At 36.1% G+C, this 19,403-nt stretch overlaps 1 protein-coding gene across 6 annotated transcripts in view; it reads right to left on the minus strand.

The window, feature by feature from the left end:
* The window catches only part of DMXL2 (Dmx like 2), a 167,588-nt gene that overhangs the window by 29,309 nt on the left and 118,876 nt on the right, over positions 1-19,403 (minus strand). For 3 of the 6 annotated variants that reach the window (XR_015134477.1, XM_086320929.1, XM_086320928.1), the window contains exons 20-26: positions 16,673-16,842; positions 13,920-14,017; positions 13,327-13,492; positions 10,956-11,220; positions 4,778-5,859; positions 4,185-4,376; positions 540-616 (exon numbers count right to left, since the gene is read on the minus strand). Coding sequence is in view for 4 of the 6 variants with exons in the window: in XM_086320929.1 (XP_086177055.1) it covers positions 540-616; positions 4,185-4,376; positions 4,778-5,859; positions 10,956-11,220; positions 13,327-13,492; positions 13,920-14,017; positions 16,673-16,842 (2,050 nt within the window). In the remaining 2 variants the exon portion in view is untranslated. The remainder of the gene's footprint in view (positions 1-539; positions 617-4,184; positions 4,377-4,777; positions 5,860-10,955; positions 11,221-13,326; positions 13,493-13,919; positions 14,018-16,672; positions 16,843-19,403) is intronic. The other 3 variants (XM_086320931.1, XM_086320930.1, XR_015134478.1) reach the window with 2 other exon arrangements.

The raw sequence follows: 19,403 nt of genomic DNA on the forward strand, positions 1-19,403 counted from the left end.
TCATTAAAATATAAAGTATACACTGATGAAGGCAATTAGACATTTAACAAAATTTCAAACCATTACATCTATTGATATCACTTTTAAAGACTGATACCGAAAGAGGTAAGTAAAATTGATTTTAATAATTCAATGCTAGGAATGTACTTTATCATTTTTCAAAAGTTTTCCCTCTTTCAACTGAAAAGCAAACAAACAGGAACTAATCTAATGCCAAAGGAATAGCTCCTAAGGGAGAAAAAAATTAGAAAACTTCATATTATAAATTACTTTGGATAATGGATACTTCTTTTCTTGAAAACAAAAAGAAGATGGTGATGATAATTTTCCTTTACCATCTGTCATTTTCTACTTGTCTCTGTTGTTACTAGGTGATTGCTAAACTAAACAATTATTTTCTCATTCTCATAAAGTACACACGGTGGTCATATTCCAGGATTTTTCAGTCCCTTGGAAGCAGAACCTTAATATAACTGTGGTATAGTTTAATGTTTTTGCTGTATAAATACTATTTGGGTGATTTTTTTTTTTTTTTTTACCTGTAGCTATGACTGTCACATAATGCTTGGTAAATTGATGCAGAAAGTGATGCTGCTAATGAATGAAGTGTGTGCACCTAAAACCAAAACAGCCACAATTACATTTTGTACTGATATTTCTACAAACAGTAGTAGGTTAAAGATCAGAAAATATCCAAGAAACTAGCAATATCATAAATAAGACTAGATCCTACATGAGACTACTAACTCTGCCTTAAAGCTTCTAAAATAACACTCACCTAATTTAATATGCATTCTTACAACAAAGTTAACTGATTTATACACATATTTATCAAATATTCATTACTGTGAGCCTGCCGTTTTGCAGGCCTTGAGTAAAGTGTCAACGTTCACATTGCTGGGACTGTCCTAGCCTGCTAATGAATAGCTTAAATAGTAATACTCAAAAAAAAGAGAACCAAAATTAGCAGACAATTTTCAGAGCTTTTATTTAAACTTGCCTTATTAAATTCCCCTTGATGAAACTGAAGAACTGATCTTATCAATAAGAATGAATTAAATGTTTAGAAAATGTATCAATCACTGTGTGAAATGGTTAATTTTCCAGAAAGCAAGATATCCATCCACTTAGAAGTAATGCAGTCTGAAAATTTTAAATTTTGATAGTTTAAAAAATTATCAATATAATATCAAAACCTACAGTGCCATGCTGAATCAACACTTGATTCCTACAATCTTAAAATCTGAAGGGATCTTAGAAATAGTTTCATACTTTTTCAAAGCTTATCCAAATTTCCTGGAACTAGAAATGTTAACTTAGATTACATTAAATGCCAACGTAATTATAAGCACTGAATGAATTTTCTACTTTTCCATATTCACCTATCAAATAATTTAAGTAATCTCAACAGGGGCTTCCCCAGGTAGTACTAGTGGTAAAGATCATGCCTAACAATGCAGGAGATGCAAGAGACATGGGTTTGATCCCCGGGTCAGGAAGATCCCCTGGAGGGCATGGCAACCCCCTCCAGTGTTCTTGTGTGCAAAATCCCATGGACAGAGGAGCCTGGTGGGCTCCAGTCCACAGAGTCGCAAAGAGGTGGACACACCTGAAGTGACTCAGCATGCAAGCAATAGGATGATATGACCAGTTAATCTTGGGTTCTTCAGAAGCACACACTACCAGAGACTGAATGTGCATTTCATACAAAAAAATTTTAAAGAAAAAATGCTGGGGAACTGAAATGACATCAGCCACTGGAACTGGAAAAAGCACAGGACAAATACACTTAGGCTAGTACAGAGGAAGTTTGATCAACTCTCCAGATCCTGCCATCCTCCCTAGGGTTTCTTAGCATCTACCTGCTTTTACGTTTTCAGCATAGGATATAGTTTTAATTTGGGGTAGTTAATTCTGTATATTGTCACCCTGATTATTTACTTATATGCACAGTACATCATGAGAAATGCTGGGCTGGATGAAGTACAAGCTGAAATCAAGATTGCTGGGAGAAATATCAATAACCTCAGATATGCAGATGACACCACCCTTATGGCAGAAAGTGAAGAAGAACTAAAGAGCCTCTTGATGAAAGTCAGAGAGGAGAGTGAAAAAGTTGGCTTAAAGCTCAACATTCAGAAAACTAAAATCATGGCATCCGGTCCCATAACTTCATGACAAGTAGGTGGGGAAACAGTGGAAACAGTGTCGGACTTTATTTTTGGGGGCTCCAAAATCACTGCAGATGGTGATTGCAGCTATGAAATAAAAAGACGCTTACTCCTTGGAAGGAAAGTTATGACCAACCTAGACAGCATATTAAAAACCAGAGACATTACTTTGCCAACAAAGGTCCATCTAGTCAAGGCTATGGTTTTTCCAGTGGTCATGTATGGATGCGAAAGTTGGACTATAAAGAAAGCTGAGCACCAAAGAATTGATGTTTTTGAAGTGTGGTGTTAGATAAGACTCTGGAGAGTCCCTTGGACAGCAAGGAGATCCAACCAGTCCATCCTAAAGGAGATCAGTCCTGAGTGTTCAATGGAAGGACTGATGTTGAAGCTGAAACTCCAAAACTGTGGCCACCTGATGTGAAGAGCTGACTCATTTGAAAAGACCCTGATGCTGGGAAAGATTGAAGGCAGGAGGCAAAGGGGACGACAGAGGATGAGATGGTTGGATGGCATCACCGACTCCATGGAGGTGAGTTTGAGTTAACTCCGGGAGTTCGTGATAGACAGGGAGGCCTTGTATGCTGTCATCCATGGGGTCACAAAGAGTCGGACACAACTGAGCAACTGAACTGAATTCTGTCCATATTCTCATTACCCTGAACTACTGCACAGTTTCCAACAAAACAAAATCCTCAGGCAGATACCAATGAGAGTACTTTCGCTGGGACCACTTCTAATCAATCATGGTTTTCCCCAAGATACTTCCTGAACTTACATTTTCATAATATCTCAGCATGTAAGGAACAGTTATAAATATTTCTACATAATGATTCATTTAAACAAGATGGGGATCTAAAGGAATGTGTGTTAAGAATACTGTATAGAAAATGAATTAATTTTTCCAAAAAAGTATCTGCCTGTCTTAAAGGAAGACAGTAACTTTTCCACAAGTAAGAAGAAGCTATTATATTAGATTCAAGTGTACAGCATAGTGGCTCAATATTTTTATAGATAATTCTAAAATAATGGCTATATTTTCCTGTGCTATCAACCTAGATAGCATATTGAAAAGCAGAGACATTACTTTGCCAACAAAGGTTCATCTAGTCGAGGCTATGGTTTTTCCTGTGGTCAAGTATGGATGTGAGAGTTGGACTGTGAAGAAGGCTGAGTGCCGAAGAATTGATGCTTTTGAACTGTGGTGTTGGAGAAGACTCTTGAGAGTCCCTTGGACTGCAAGGAGATCCAACCAGTCCATTCTGAAGGAGATCAGCCCTGGGATTTCTTTGGAAGGAATGATGCTGAAGCTGAAACTCCAGTACTTTGGCCACCTCATGTGAAGAGTTGATTCATTGGAAAAGACCCTGATGCTGGGAGGGATTGGGGGCAAGAGGAGAAAGGGACAACAGAGGATGAGATGGCTGGATGGCATCACTGACTCGATGGACATGAGTCTCAGTGAACTTCGGGAGTTGGTGATCAGGGAGGCCTGGCGTGCTGCGATTCATGGGGTCGCAAGGAGTCGGACACGACTGAGTGACTGATCTGATCTGATCTGATATCTTTGTTGCTTAATTATTTTATACTAAGTATTTTACACTTAGTTGTTTATATCTCTTAACTCCCTACCCCTAATGTGCCCCCATACACATATGCCCACTTTGTTAACCACTGTTTGTTTTCTATGTCTGTGAGTCCATTTCTATTTTGTTACATACAGTCATTTGTTTTATTTTTTGATTCCACATATAAGTGATAACATACAGTATTTGTCTTTCTATCTGACTTATTTTACTTAGCATAATATTCCATCCAGTGTGGCAAATGGCAGAATTTCAAGAATGTTTACTTTCAACTTACATTCATTGGACAGTCTTGAACTGATCAGACTCAGAAGGCAGCAAATAAGAATACTTTAAATATTTCTTCCAAGTTCAAACTGGAAGAGTAGTATAACTTATTTACCTTCTCAGTGTGTACAGTATCAAATGATCATAAACTTTACATTACCTTCACATCTTCAATACTGGGATGAGGTGGTGTTTTCATCTGAACAATAGTATAGAGTATATCATGGATGTGATTATTTAAGTACAATACAGGATTAGCTATGACTGTTTTTGTTGAAGCAATACTTGCTGAAAGCAGAGGTAGAGTGGTAGGCAGTGGCAGTGGCGACTGGAGCTGCTTCACTGTAGTTTCCTGTGAGTGACAGTGGGTTATTTTTTCCAAAGTGGTTAAAATGAAGGAGAAAAAAAAGCAATTAAGTTATATGATAAAAATACTGGCAGTAAACATTTGAGTAAAAGCAGTATGTTAATGTACTTGCTCATTCCACAAAAACTGGTGTACCAGGTACTATGCGAGATGCAGAAGGTATAGAGATGAGTTTGACAAAGCTGTGCTCTCAAGCTTTTAGCCTACTTCTATTTATCAAAACTTTTGTCTAAAAATATGTATGCACAGTGTAAATATCTGCTTCTATGAATAGAGGAGCTGATCATGTTAAAATTAACTGGTAGAAAGAGCTTTAAAACTATAAATGAAAGAGTTACTGAAATTATTAAAATAACCAAGATTGAGAACAAATGTAAGGTTGATACCTGCTGTGATTCTTGTAGCAAGAATTTGAGCTCCATTCGTACTGAGGCCAGACCACCACCTTGGGCTCCGTGGAGGCTACAGTAACTAAGAAACACTCGAAGGAGGTCTTGGTTCTTGTGCAGCCATGACTTCCGTCTTTCCGCGTGCTCTCGTTTAGCCTGGAGTCTCCGCCTTTCTATCTGGTGCCGCTCATAGGAGCCAATATCTGGTTTATCCACCTTCTCTTCCTGATCTAGAAGATCACTCTCTCCTTTGGAATACATTTTACTGGCATATTCTTTAATAACCGATTCATGATTACATATTTCATGCAAGGCAGCAATTTCCTTTTCAAGCCAGTTGTAGAGCTGAAATCTGAGTTTTCCTCCATCTACTTCATAACCGGTAGCCAATGTTCTTAGTTCAGTCATAAGGATCTTTAAACAAGCTCTGAATTTTAGTTGTTCAGCAATCACATCAACTTCAGTATCACCTTCAAGATGATCCTCTTCCTGAGGGGTCAGTAACACGTTAGGGTCTGGAGTTTTCTGATCTTCTTGTCTATCTTTTTTCCCGACATCTGTACTTTTCATTACTAAACCAACAGCATCTTCTTCCTCTTCTTCTAAGGCACTATCATGCTCTTCACCCCAATCAAGAGTAAGGGGTTCCTCTTCTATCCTTACCACTGGCTGACTCCAGTCAATCTGTGATGAAGTGACATTTGACCAATCAGTGCCAAAACTTCTATCACTGTCGCTCAGAGTTTTTGATTCTGAAGGTACATCATCCATCTTTTTAGAAATGAAATCAGGCTGATCTTTTTTTGAGGGTAAGGCAGACGCTTTGGTAACTTTTGGAATTTTGGAGAGTACCTCCAAGGCTAAAACAGGGCATCCAACTTTAAAATGAGCATTTGCTGTAGTAAAGAATAATTTTCTTTCTATGAGGTTAATTTTATCAACAAAGTTCTTCTCAGTTTTGAGACCTACAGTTGCCAAAGTTCCTTCAGGGGAGACAAGGTTTCTTCGAATAAGCAAAGGATGAGTTCGAAGGTAGTTGTAGAAACTAAACACCACTGGGTTACAAGACTTGATGATAACTATAGAAATCAGAGACAATTGCAAGGTATGATGTTAATTTGTAATTATGTTACAAAAGAATAAAGTGTGTCAGCATTTCCTCAAAATAAAGGAAACTTAATTATTAACCCAGGATTAGTTGAACTATGGTACATCCACACAATATAGCTGAAATTAAAATTTCCCTGTGATATCCAGAATATATTAAGTGAAAGTATATATAGTAAGCCATCTTTTATTTAAAAAATTAGAAAAATTAAAAACACATCTACACACACACACATTTTTTAATAGAAAAAAAATACACAATTTTTTTTCAACTGGTCCCCTAAAAAGGGAGGGTAAAACAGGGTAGAAAGATGAGGAAAGATGATAGATTCTTCTAAAAATACCTTCATTTTATTTCAAAACCACTTAACGTTTTATATAATTCTAAAAGGAAATTTACTTTTTAAAAATTTACAATAAAAGCAAAATTACACAAATGATTGTTTGCATCAAGCTGGTACCATAATCACAAGACAGGAACTAAAAAGTGACTTAAAAATAAGTAATATGACTGACCATCCTGAGTCATATATACCATCAAAACAAAAAACTGAAAAAAAAAAAAGCTTAAGCTGTTCTCAGTAACCATGCTGTTGCAAAAATATCTGCATCATTACTCTGAAACTATTATATATATATATATATATATATATTATATAAAACAGCAAATAATTATGTTAATGTCATAAGAATCCAAGCTTTTCATGATACACATTTTTGAAATATCAGAACTCTATATCTGAAATTAGAAATGTCAGTGTGAACACATGTACCTCAGGGTGGAAAATTTTTACTAGCTTCATTCATTGAAATAACCTAGGAACAATGGCCACGCCTGCAGCAACGGGGATCCCTGTGTTCAGGCTGTGGTGTCTAAATATCACTCCCAACAAAAAGGAACCAGGATTCTTTGGAGGATTGGTCATTTCCAGGTCTTGGGCAGGAGATGTATAATATGAGCCTGAAACATCTTACCATACCAGAAAGCAAAGAAACTATCAAAGAAAAATGTCAAATGCAAGGACTTAAAGAGGCTCTGATAATCTGAGCATCCATAATAATAACCTGCAATGGATTAAAACACAACTCTATCTTAATCTGTGAATTCAAAATAACCTTAAAAAATGAAAGCTAATTGGTCACCTTTCTAGGATGCTAGAGAACCAAGCTATTATTTTGAAAACTAGTAAATAAGAATCAAACATTTATATTCCTTTTACTATGTATACGACTGGAACTGAGTAATCAAGTCATTGCCAAGGGAGACTGTACTCTAGAGAAGCATTCGAGCTCAAAAAGGATAAAATGACAAATTTAGAATATTGTCATTTTACAAAAACTAATGTAGATGGCAGTCACTGATAGCTGTTAATACCACAAAAAGCAAAATAAGCTGACATTATGAGTTCCCTGAGGGTTTCCCTGTTGGCTCAGATGGTAAAGAATCTGCCTGCAATGCAGGAGACCCAGGTTCAATCATTTGGATGGCAGGATCCCCTGGAGAATGGAATGGCAACCCACTCCAGTATTTTTGCCTGGAGAATTTCATGGAGCACGCCATGGAAGCATGCCAGAGAAGCCTGGCGTGCTACAGCCCATGGGGTCACAAAGAGTTGGACACAGCTGAGCAACTAACACTTTCAAATGAGTTCCCTGGTGGAAGTGCTCTACCCATCTATTAAATATTTCTGCCAAAAAAACTACTAAAATCCTCTAAAATCTTACTTACCAATTTATAGGAAATACAGAGAAACAGAGGGGGAAAAAAAAACATTAAATGAAACAACAAGAATACAACCAGCAAAATCTAAAACTCAGGAAACTACAGGACAGACAATCTGACTTCTTTAACAAATAAATTCGGGGGTGAGGCATGCTGCAGTAACTAAATATGGATGAAAACTGACATAAGAGGCACCTCAACCAATCACATGATACAGGCCTCACCTGGATCTTGGGTCAAACAAATCAACTGTATAAGATTTTATAAGACAACCAGGGAAATCTGAACACTGAGGATTTGATTACTCACAAAACTGTGTTATGTGTTATAACTGATATGTGCTATGTTTTTAGAGTCTTTATTTTTTAGAGATGCATGTTTTAATATTTACAGACGAAATGATCTGTTGGGTTTGCTTCAAAATATATCTATACAGTAAGTTCCCTAAATACAAACCTTCACACTGCAAACTTTCAAAGATGTGAACAGGCATTTGCATGTCTAATATAAATTAGTTCACATGTTTGGTGCACTTTTCAAGATACCATATAATTAAAAATGTTTTATTATTTTTTGTGTTTATGTATTATTTGTGTGAAAAATATTATAAATCTATTACAGTGCAGTATTAATACAGCTGATTGTGTTAGATGGGTATAACTCTTTATGTATACATTAAAATTTCCCCAATAACAACCTCTTAAAAGTTAACCTGGAAAATATTAAGAAATAAATAGAATCCGTAAAAATGTGTACCTTTTATTAAAATTTATTAAATTTATTATTTAAAATTTATTAAAATTACTTGGGTAGCTCAGATATTTTTCTTCTAAAGGTTTTATTTCCTTTGCTTTAATTTTTTTTTTTAATATTTACAGTCGTCCCCCTCTTGCCTGCAGTTTTGCTTCCCACGGTTTCAGTTACCAGAGGTCAACTGAGGTTTAAAAATATTAAATGGAAAATTCCAGAAGCACACAATTCATAAGTTTTCAATTGTGAGTTGTTCTGAGAAGTAAGATGAAATCTCGCACCATCCTGTTCCATCCTCCCCAGGACAGGGATCATCATCCTTTGTCCAAAGTGTTCCACCCACTAGTCACTTAGTAGCCACTGTGATTATCAGATCCACTATCAGGGCACCAGAGTGCTTGTGTTCAAGTCCCCCTCATTTTATTTAATAACAAAGAGCCCCATATGCAACAGTAGTTATGCTGGCAGTTCATCTATGCCAAAGAGAAGCTGCAAGTGCTTCCTTTATATGAAAATTTGAAAGTTCTCTATTTAACAAGAAAAGCAAAAAATTCATAAGCCAAGGGTACTATTATCTATGGTCAGAAAAAATCTTCTATCCACAAAATTGTGAAGAACGAAAAAGAAATTCATGTTAGTTTTTCTGTCACACCTAAAACTGCAGACGTTATGGGCACAGTGCATGATAAGTGCTTTGTTAAGATGGAAAAGGCATTAAAATTGTACGATAAGATTCTGAGTGAGAAAACCCACATTCCCATCTTTCATTACAGTATATTGTTGTTATAATTGTTCTCTTTTATCATTAGTCACTGCTGTTAATCCCTTACTGTGCCTAATTTATAAATTAAACTTTATCTCATATATATATGAAAAAACATAGTTTATATAGGATGTGGTACTATCCACCGTTTCAGAAATCCACTAGGGGTCCTAGAACATAATCCCTGTGGATAAGAGGGGACTACTGTATTAAATTATTACACTTCTTTTTTGTAAAGAAGAAAACAAAAAATGAGCCTGAATCTCTTTATTCATTTAAGCTCTTTAAGTATTTAAAAATAACACATAAAATTATAACTAATGAAAGTACAAAATGAAAAGTAAAAGCTTGTATCTCTCCCTCCTATTCCTAAAAGGTAACCAGTGCCAATTTAGTTTATGATTTGTTCCAGAAAACAAAAAAGAGAGAGGGAGCGGGAAACCAGACAGCGTGTGTGTGCACACAGTACGTGTATGTGTGCCATAAGCACATAAATACAGGGACCATATTGGTTTTTTTCTTTGTTTTTTTTGAAATGAGAAATTTAATACATTTGTTGAAATTAACACTAAAGTACAAGTCTAAACAACACAAGATATGGAAGGAAAATGATGTCTCTTCTATTTATTTATTTTAATTGGAGGCTAATCACTTTACAGTATTGTAGTGAGTTTTGCCATACATTGACATGAATCAGCCATGGGTGTACATGTGTTCCCCATCCTGAACCCCACTCCCACCTCCCTCCCCATCCCATCTCTCAGGGTCGTCCCAATGCACCAGCCCTGAGCACCATGTCTCATGCATCGAACCTGGACTGACAATCTGTTTCACATATGATAGTATACATGTTTCGATACTATTCTCTCAAATCATCCCACCCTCGCCTTCTCCCACAGAGTCCAGCAGACTGTTCTATACATCTGTGACTCTTCTGCTGTCTCGCATATAGGGTCATCGTTACCATCTTTCTAAATTCCATGGAATATTACTCAGCCATTAAAAAGAATACATTTGAATCAGTTCTAATGAGGTGGATGAAACTGGAGCCTATTATACAGAGTGAAGTAAGTTAGAAAGAAAAACACCAATTCAGGACCATATTGTTCTATACCTTACTTTTTTCACTGAATACAACATACATTAACACATCACTCTACCTCACTTACCTCACTTTTAATAGCATACTGTTTCTACAGTATGGATACATTATAATTAAACTATTCTATTATTGACTACTTAAAATGTTCCATTTTATGATTACTGCAAACAATGCTAATAGATACCTTCCAAATGCTTCTAGGAAAATAAATTATTTGGGATAACTAAGAGAAAGTTCATCACACAAGAATAAAGTTTTTGTAGGCCCATACATCATACCAACTATGTGTAACAACCAAAATATACACTTTTTTAGAAAACTGGCTATTATACATGGAAAGAGCTATGCAATGTGGGAATATTCTGTATGCTTCACTTTAATATATATGAAATTAGAATAGTATGGTAATCTTATATACCTTGATATATAGCTATGAGAGTAAAAACATGTGTGAAATCTTCTTAGTACTACTAAAATTATGATAACAAAATGCCAGATTCAATTACAGGTAGTAAGTGACTGAACTTCTAGCCACATAAAAAATTTTGACGCTGATTTCTCAAAGCTGAAAAGTAAGTCTGGCAATGAAGAGGGCAGGGGTGGGGGGGGGGGCGGTGTGTGTGTGTGTGTGTGTGTGTGTGTGTGTGTGTGTGTATTATCTAAGTATATGTTATCTATTCAGAAACGGCCTTTTAAAAAAAGAGAAAGAGAAACACATAAAATGTCCTACCTTGATGTTCATCATCCTCCTTTGGTGTCTGTTCTAATAACGTGTCCAATGCTCTGGTGTAATCTTTCATTACCCAGTAAGCAAGACTACGGAGGAAAGGATCAGGATGTAATCTTTCACAATCGAATCCTGAGCCATCCTTTTGGCAACCCAAAATCTTCTGATTTAGGATGGACAGGTAAGTGGAAGAAGTCTCAAAATCAGATTCATATAAACGGGCAATTACCATGGCTAGCTGGATATCTTCCATTTTTTCAAGACATACCTATAAATTTAAATATTAATAAATATTTATTTAATGATAATTATTTAGAGAGATGAAATATCCCACTGAACTCCTGAAATTATCCACTATTTATATTATCAGAGTAGAGGAAAGAGGTCCAGAGGTTGAGAGAGTGATTAAGAAATAGCAAGAAATTTAAGAAACTAGAACTTAGTTTGCCGGCAGAAATATCAATAACCTCAGATATGCAAATGATACCACCCATATGGCAGAAAGTGAAGAGGAACTAAAAAGCCTCTTGATGAAAATGAAAGAGGAGAGTGAAAAAGTTGGCTTAAAGCTCAACATTCAGAAAACTAAGAACACAGCATCTGGTCCCATCACTTCATGGGAAATAGATGGGGAAATAGACGGCAAAACAGTAGAAACAGTGTCAGACTTTATTTTTCGGGGCTCCAAAATCACTGCAGATGGCGATTGCAGCCATGAAATTAAAAGACGCTTACTCCTTGGAAGGAAAGTTATGAGCAACCTAGATAGCATATTGAAAAGCAGAGACATTACTTTGCCAACAAAGGTCCATCTAGTCAAGGCTACGGTTTTTCCAGTGGTCATGTATGGACGTGAGAGTTACACTGTGAAGAAAGCTGAGCACTGAAGAATTAATGCTTTTGAACTGTGGTGTTGGAGAAGACTCTTGAGAATCCCTTGGACTGCAAGGAGATCCAACCAGTCCATCCTAAAGGAGATCAGTCCTGGGTGTTCATTGGAAGGACTGATGCTGAGGCTGAAACTCCAAAACTTTGGCCACCTCATGCAAAAAGTTGACTCATTGGAAAAGACCCTGATGCTGGGAGGGATTGAGGGCAGGAGGAGAAGATGACTATAGAGGATGAGATGGCTGGATGGCATCACCGACCCAATGGATACGAGTTTGAGTAAACTCCGGGAGTTGTTGATGGACAGAGAGGCCTGGCATGCTGCTATTCATGGGGTTGCAAAGAGTCGGACATGACTGAGCTACTGAACTGAGAACTCAGTAGCTTCCAATCTAGAAAGTTCATTTATAAAATAAGCATAAAAGAAGGTATATCAGTACCATCTTAGACTTGGATTAATTTAAACAAGGTTCATTTTTAAATTAAATAACACCTGTGATATAATCAGTTCCTCTTAATTTCTAAATATATTCCCATATAAAAACACAATTATTACTATTTTAAAAGAATCTTCTATTTACATAGCAAGTAGCTTAAGAAATAAAGCTACATACGCTATTCTTACTCTCTCTTGAGTTTGTATTCTAAAGTAACTACTCATCTGAGAATCTGAGGTCCTTCAGGCAATATGAGCATCTCAATCAATATTTCTCTTCTTGCCTGAGTATTTTCTAGGCTAAACTTCCCATCTGAAAATTATAAATATTTGTTATTTTAAAAAGTTACACACCTTAAGATAATTTTGAAAACAGGACTAATTCTATACAGAGTACTTTCACTTTGCTGGATATTTTCCATGATGTATTATTTCCAATTACATTTTTCCTTCACCTGTTTGGATTATTCATTATAACTGATATCCTAAGAAGACTATCTCATAAATAGAAATATCTGTAATTACTCTCTTAATCAGCTATCAAGATTCTATATCCAAAAATGCAAAGTTTTATCTCTCCCCACTCACCTTCCAGTATCTAAGATGACTACATTACAAAACAGTATAAACTGTGATCTCAGTTCCTTAGCTATGAATTTCATTTAGAAGAAAAAGAACTTAAAATATCTGCCTGTCTATACCAAGTAAGGGGACTCTGACCTGTGCACACTTTCAATAGTTTAGAATCACAAGATGGCCAGGAAGAAGATATTCATAAACCACTTCTTCTATATATTTATAATTGAAATGCATATACTTACCTTGAAATGCAGTATTCTCTATATAAAATGTCCCATTTATGCTTCTCACTTGCATCTGTTTATAATTCCATTGTCACAGTGCCGCTATTTAAGTTAGTTAGTTACCTCTGTGTTTATTCTCTACCCTCTATCCTTATAAACACATGACCAAACATTACAATCTACTCTATGACCTTCCAAGGTTTTCAAGCTCTTACAGGTATTTCATAGCACATTTTCTCAGACATACCTCAATGGCATCTTTCAATGAACCAGCTAGCAAGAAAAAAGCAGCAGATTGTTCAAAGCGTTGTTTTCCAAGCAAAGAGAAAGCATTTTTCAAAGCAGCTTTACGCCATCTATCTTCATTAAAGTTGTGGCTGAAAAATGTTGTCATTTTTTCATCATGCTGTGACCTGGGTACCAGAGCACAAACATAAGTGGTTAAACCAAATTTCAAATATTTAATCCTGTACAGAATATATGAAAATAGACAATGAAAATCTCAAACAGCCAGCTAAAAGAAGAACAACAACTTTAGTGAGATGTATTTGTTATCAAGCTTTGCTTCATTTCTTCTAACAAGGAGAAAATTCAAAATACGTACACGTAAGTAGGAAGCAAGAGCACTCTACTTTCCCAACTGTTTTCATCAACTTATTTTTAACAATATCCCACTCTTTAGTTAAGCTCAAATAATACGGTGCTTATTTTTCTTAAATAAAGAAACCAAGGCACAAATAAGGAAACTGATTTATCCAAGTACTTTCAAAAGTGTTACATCTTCAATTCACAGCACAATCTTCATTCCATTAAATCATTTTAAATGTTGAAGCAATTTACCTAAACAGACCCCACACAACTGCTTTCTTCTTCATTGAAAGGTAGAATAATGCAGCATCCAAGGCATCATTGTTACGCTGAAAAGCAGCTTTGGCAACCTAAATGGTCAATAAAAAACTGAATTAATTATTTGATATAAGAATTACAACAATTAATGTTTCCCTACTACTTCCATGGTTGACAGAAACTATGATGATGGGAAGAAATGACTCTCTTCCACAGTCTCCAGTAGCTCATAACACATGCTCCTAGAGACAACCCTTGGCATACCTGTAATTACAATAAAAACAGTAACAGCAGCTAGTATTTACTGACTACTTACCATGTACCAGGCACCTTTCATTTGTCTTACTGAATCACCTGATCCAAGAAGTACTATTACTATCCCCATTTTACACAAAGCAACTGAGACACAGAGAGGTTAACTGAATTACTTGAGGTCACACAGTAAACAAGGGGTGCAAAAGGTATTAGAAACCAGACAGTGACAAAACCAACACAGGAAACAATAAAGAAGGCAGAATATTTGATAGACATGATTTATTCTTTTTGGCCGTGTTGCTCAGCTTGCCAGATCTTAGTTTTGTGTCCAGGGATTGAACCTGGGCCTCCAGAAGTAGAAGCACAGAGTCCTAACCACTGGACCACCAGAGAATTCCTGGTGAGACCTTTTCTTAAAAATTAAGCATATTAAATTCCTTAATGTTTTGTTAAAGTTAAAATGTTGACTTCTATGGTATATAAATATATGTGATTTTACAATATTGATAGACATCTATGAACAAATATCAATTATACTCACACACACATTTAAAAAACTACAGGCAAAAATAAATGTTCTTTTCTTTTTTTAAACAAACATAACTTGGTATTTTTCAATCAAATTTGACAGTTCTGAAGGACTGACACATGCTTTCTGGCATGTAATTAAAATGTAGATGGTCGAAGCTCTGTTATTTTGAACGGCCTTCAAATTTTAGTTCTTAGAAATTTCACAAGAAAAAAGTCTTAATGAATACCTAATTCCCCATGTACCACAACAGACAACCAACCCCCCTTTGAGCCATATGGCCAAACTTGCTAAATTATACAGAACCAATGAACTCAATGTAAATTTAAAAATTATTAACCCAGTAACATTATTGTACATATTGTACATTGTACATGTATGTACATGTATGTACAATTGTACATACATACATACTGTTTTGAACACAGTACCATGCAGACCATATACTTCTCAAACATACCAAGCTAACATATGCATAAAACTAAGTTGAGAAGCGAAATGATGTTTTTTCAGCTAACATTGCCTAATGGCAGAGTAGAACACTACCAAGGCATGGGAGAGACAGGGGAAGATACCTAAAAGTCACATCACAAAAATGCTTTACTTTCAATGCTTTTATTTCTCCTCCCCCTTTTTAAGCATTTTCTCTGCCTTCAATTATTTTAGTATTTCAATATTTAATAATTTTTACAAGAATTTTTATTCATCTTCAGTTAATGATTTATAACATACATTTCAAGAGAAAAAATCTTACATATCCTTTTGATTGAATTTTAAGAGATAAATGACTTGTGGAAATTAATTATATGTATTGTAAGAAAACTCAATTTATAATGACAAGACACATTGTTGATAAAAAACTAAAGAGACTTTGTAGGCAACATCTGAACATTTCAGAGAAAATAGGATCTCCTCTTTTTCCTTTGCTTCGGGATATGGAAAAAATTTAATGGGGACTTCTCTGGTTGTCCAGTGGTTAGGATTCGCCACTTTCACTGCCAAGGACACAGGTTCAATCCCTGGTCTGGGAATTAACTACCCCAAACCATACAGTGCGGCCAAACAAAAAAACAAAAAAAAATTTCTGAGAGTGGAAGTGAGGGATGTGTGTTTCAAATAAGTTTGCCAGGTGATTCTTCAGACACTAAAATTTGAGAACTACTACTTTAGAGGAGTAAATTCCTCTTGAAAGAAATGAATTCATACTCCACAAATGTATCATGAATTGTACTTCTGAGAATTTCAGTGGACTGTTTACCCAAACTCTCTGAGTCATAGTTCTATCAGGTGGAAAATCAAGATAGGAACATGCAGCCAATGAGAAGATAACATGAAATATTTTATGAAAAGCAACTAGAACCAAGCCTGGATGCTCAGTCATGGTTAGTTTCTGCCAACACTGAAATAATTTTCAGCTTCTACTAAAAATTTTTTAACATTTTTTTTCTACTAGAAAACTGATTTCAAAAACCCATCTTGAAATTTATAGCATGTTTCATTTGCTGCCATAGATATCTTCCTCAAGTGCCACAAATCAAAACTTTTTGAATGGTATTTTAAATGTACAAAGGAAGTTTGTTATGTATTAACCTAGCCATGCAGAGAATCTGTTTTATAAAAACAATGTTTTTTCTATCTAATGTATATAACTGACATACAGTTTGTATTTTCCTAAACCGGGACACATCTCAACTGATAGCAGAATATACTATATTCCGTAAGTATTATATACTTAGTATATATGGCATAAGTATTATATACTTAGTATATATGGTAAAAGATAACTGATATACTGAATGGAGAGTTTATAAAGGTCAAGATTCAGAAATGTCCAAAAATTTTTATTTAAGAAATTCTCAAGATCTCAAGATGTACAGATGAATCCCTCACCACAGGTTTTCTGAAGATATCTTTTATGCTCTAAGAAAATACTTAACTCCAAAATGCAATGACATACACTTACCTTTTCAATGCATCTTCGAAGAGTGTTGATATTCCTGACCCACCAACCTATTCCCATAGCTCTCAATTCAGACCACTGAGGGTCCCCTCTCTGAATTGCTGGAATCATATTAATCAGCTCCTCCTCAGCCTCAGAATGAAAAGCCCAGGCAAAATGGCAAGTAGATACACCTAAATTAAAAAGACAAAATAATAAGCATCAGAACTCTATCAAAACAAACAAAAGTAATTTTCTACATACTCATGTAATTCCTCCTAGAGAGAATTTTCAAGCAGAAAAAAAAAGTATGAAAGGATTTCTTCATTCAAACTTTTATAGTGTAAGTATCTAAATACAAGATCATTGACAGGAAACACAAAACCAAATTCTTTTTCTCAAATATATTTACTGGAAGAATGGAAACATTAAAAGCTAATCACTAGAAAGAAAGATATTTGAATACTGAGCCATTCATACGTTTTCACACATACCAAACCAATCAAGAATAAAAGGTCTGGTCAAGCCTATGTGCTCCATGAACATGTAGGTCCCATTTCACAGTGCCACCTGCTTGCAGACCATATCCATCACTATTGGACACTGAAAACTGCCCCATTCATCCCTCTGGTCAAGAAGCTATACGTATTACCTGAAAGCAAACTCTCACCTTAATGACAGCCCCAAGGAAGAACTGTTAGGAGGCACGTTCCTCTGTCTTTGGTGTCTCCTTTAAAAAGAGAGTTTAAAGCTGCCTAATTACTGATGGTATACAGCAAATACTTTTTTTGCCCTAATTAAAAAAAAAAAAACTGACAGGGATCTAAGCTGTATTAGAGGCAACAAAATGGATTTAGTGACACCCTCTATGAGTCTGTCAACAGCTGAATGACTGGTTTTACTCCACTTGGAGCAGGTGAAAGAGAAACATGACAGAAGTGAACCACGGAGAGATGTGAGACAGTGAGAATGCTCCCGGGAAGAACCCTGAGGATCCCAGGAGAGAAGCCAGACAGTCAAGTCAGCCATCTGCAAGAATCCCTTTGGAAACAAAGAAATGCCTGACACCAATGACAGTCTGATAGTCACATTACAACACAGGACTCTCAACACATTTCTCATTGCTACCATCTCTATACAACTGTGTTTGAAATCGTATCACAGAATCAATGCAAATTAACTGTCACTATAAATGTAGAGGAAAATGAACAAAACTTAGAAACATCAATTTGTATTTTGTCATACCCTAAAATGCAGATTAATTCTCTATTTAAATCTGTCCGGGGCTTTCCTCACAGCTCACTTGGTAAAGAATCTGCCTACAATGCAGGAGACCTGGGTTTGATTTCTGGGTCACGAAGATTCCCTGGAGAAGGAAATGGCAACCCACTCCAGGATTCTTGCCTAGAGAATCCCATGGACAGAGGAGCCTAGCAGGCTACAGTCCATGGGGTCACAAGCATTGGACACAACTTAGCAACAAAACCACCACCACCACCAAATCTGTCTGGTTTAAGAAATAGTCAGTGTATGAAATAACTATAAAAAAATTGACACTTCTTTAGAAATTGCTATTATAAGCCAATGCAAAATGCATACTTTTGCTGACACAAACATTTTAATATAAAATAACAATATAAAATATACCCTATACCCTTAAATAAATTTCATTGATTATATTTTTGGTATAACTAAAAGGAAACCAAAATACACAACAAGTATGTCAGAGGAATTTGGTTCAAAAATAAGATTAAGAGAGCAGTGACTCTATTTGGAAACCTAACTATTAGAAGTGAAAAAAGGTATTAAGAAGAAAAAACCAGGCACACCAACAGGCACTTATTTTTATTTGTCTACCAACATCAGGCTATTCTTTGCAATATATCTTTGTTCTTCTTAGCTTGTCTACTAGCTACTTAGACGCTGATGCTGGGAAAGATTAAGGGCAGGAGGAGAAGGGAGGGACAGAGGATGAGATGGTTGGATGGCATCACCAACTCAATGGACCTGAGTTTGAGCAAACTCTGGGAGATAGTGAAGGATGGGGAAGCCTGGTGTGCTGCAGTTCATGGGGTCACAAGAGTCAAACACAACTTAGCGACTGAACAACAACTAGCTATTTAAGTTTTTCCCTGAAAACTGTTACCAGACCATCACCGACAATACCAGTCACTTTTCTCATCTCCAATGTTTTAACTGTACTAAAGGGAAAATGGAATTTGACAAAGCTTTAGGAATTTGAGGTGTTTTAAGTCTCCTTAGGCAATGTACATAATTGTCATTAAGTGATTCAGTACCACCTGATCATCATTTAAAACTAAAATTTAAAATATTAAAACTAAAATTTGAGATACCATTTTTTAACCTATTCCAAATGGCATTGCTACTGCTAAGTCGCTTCAGTCGTGTCCAACTCTGTGTGACCCCATAGACGGCAACCTACCAGGCTCCCCCATCCCTGGGATTTTCCAGGCAAGAACACTGGAGTGGGTTGCCATTTCCTTCTCCAATGCATGAAAGTGAAAAATCAAAGTGAAGTCGCTCAGTCATGTCCGACCCTCAGAGACCCCATGGACCGCAGCCTTCCAGGCTCCTCCATCCATGGGATTTTCCAGGCAAGAGTACTGGAGTGGGATGCCATTGCCTTCTCCGATTCCAAATGGCATAGATTGTTCTAAATGATAATATCAAGTATTGCAATGAGTTGAGTTTTGGCATCATTAACATTGGTTCTGGGAATTTAAGTTAGCACAGT

The sequence above is a fragment of the Bos grunniens genome, chromosome 10 (assembly GCF_055505025.1).
Source record: "Bos grunniens cultivar Pamir isolate PY7600 chromosome 10, Bosgru_T2T1.0, whole genome shotgun sequence".
Taxonomy (NCBI): domain Eukaryota; kingdom Metazoa; phylum Chordata; class Mammalia; order Artiodactyla; family Bovidae; genus Bos; species Bos grunniens.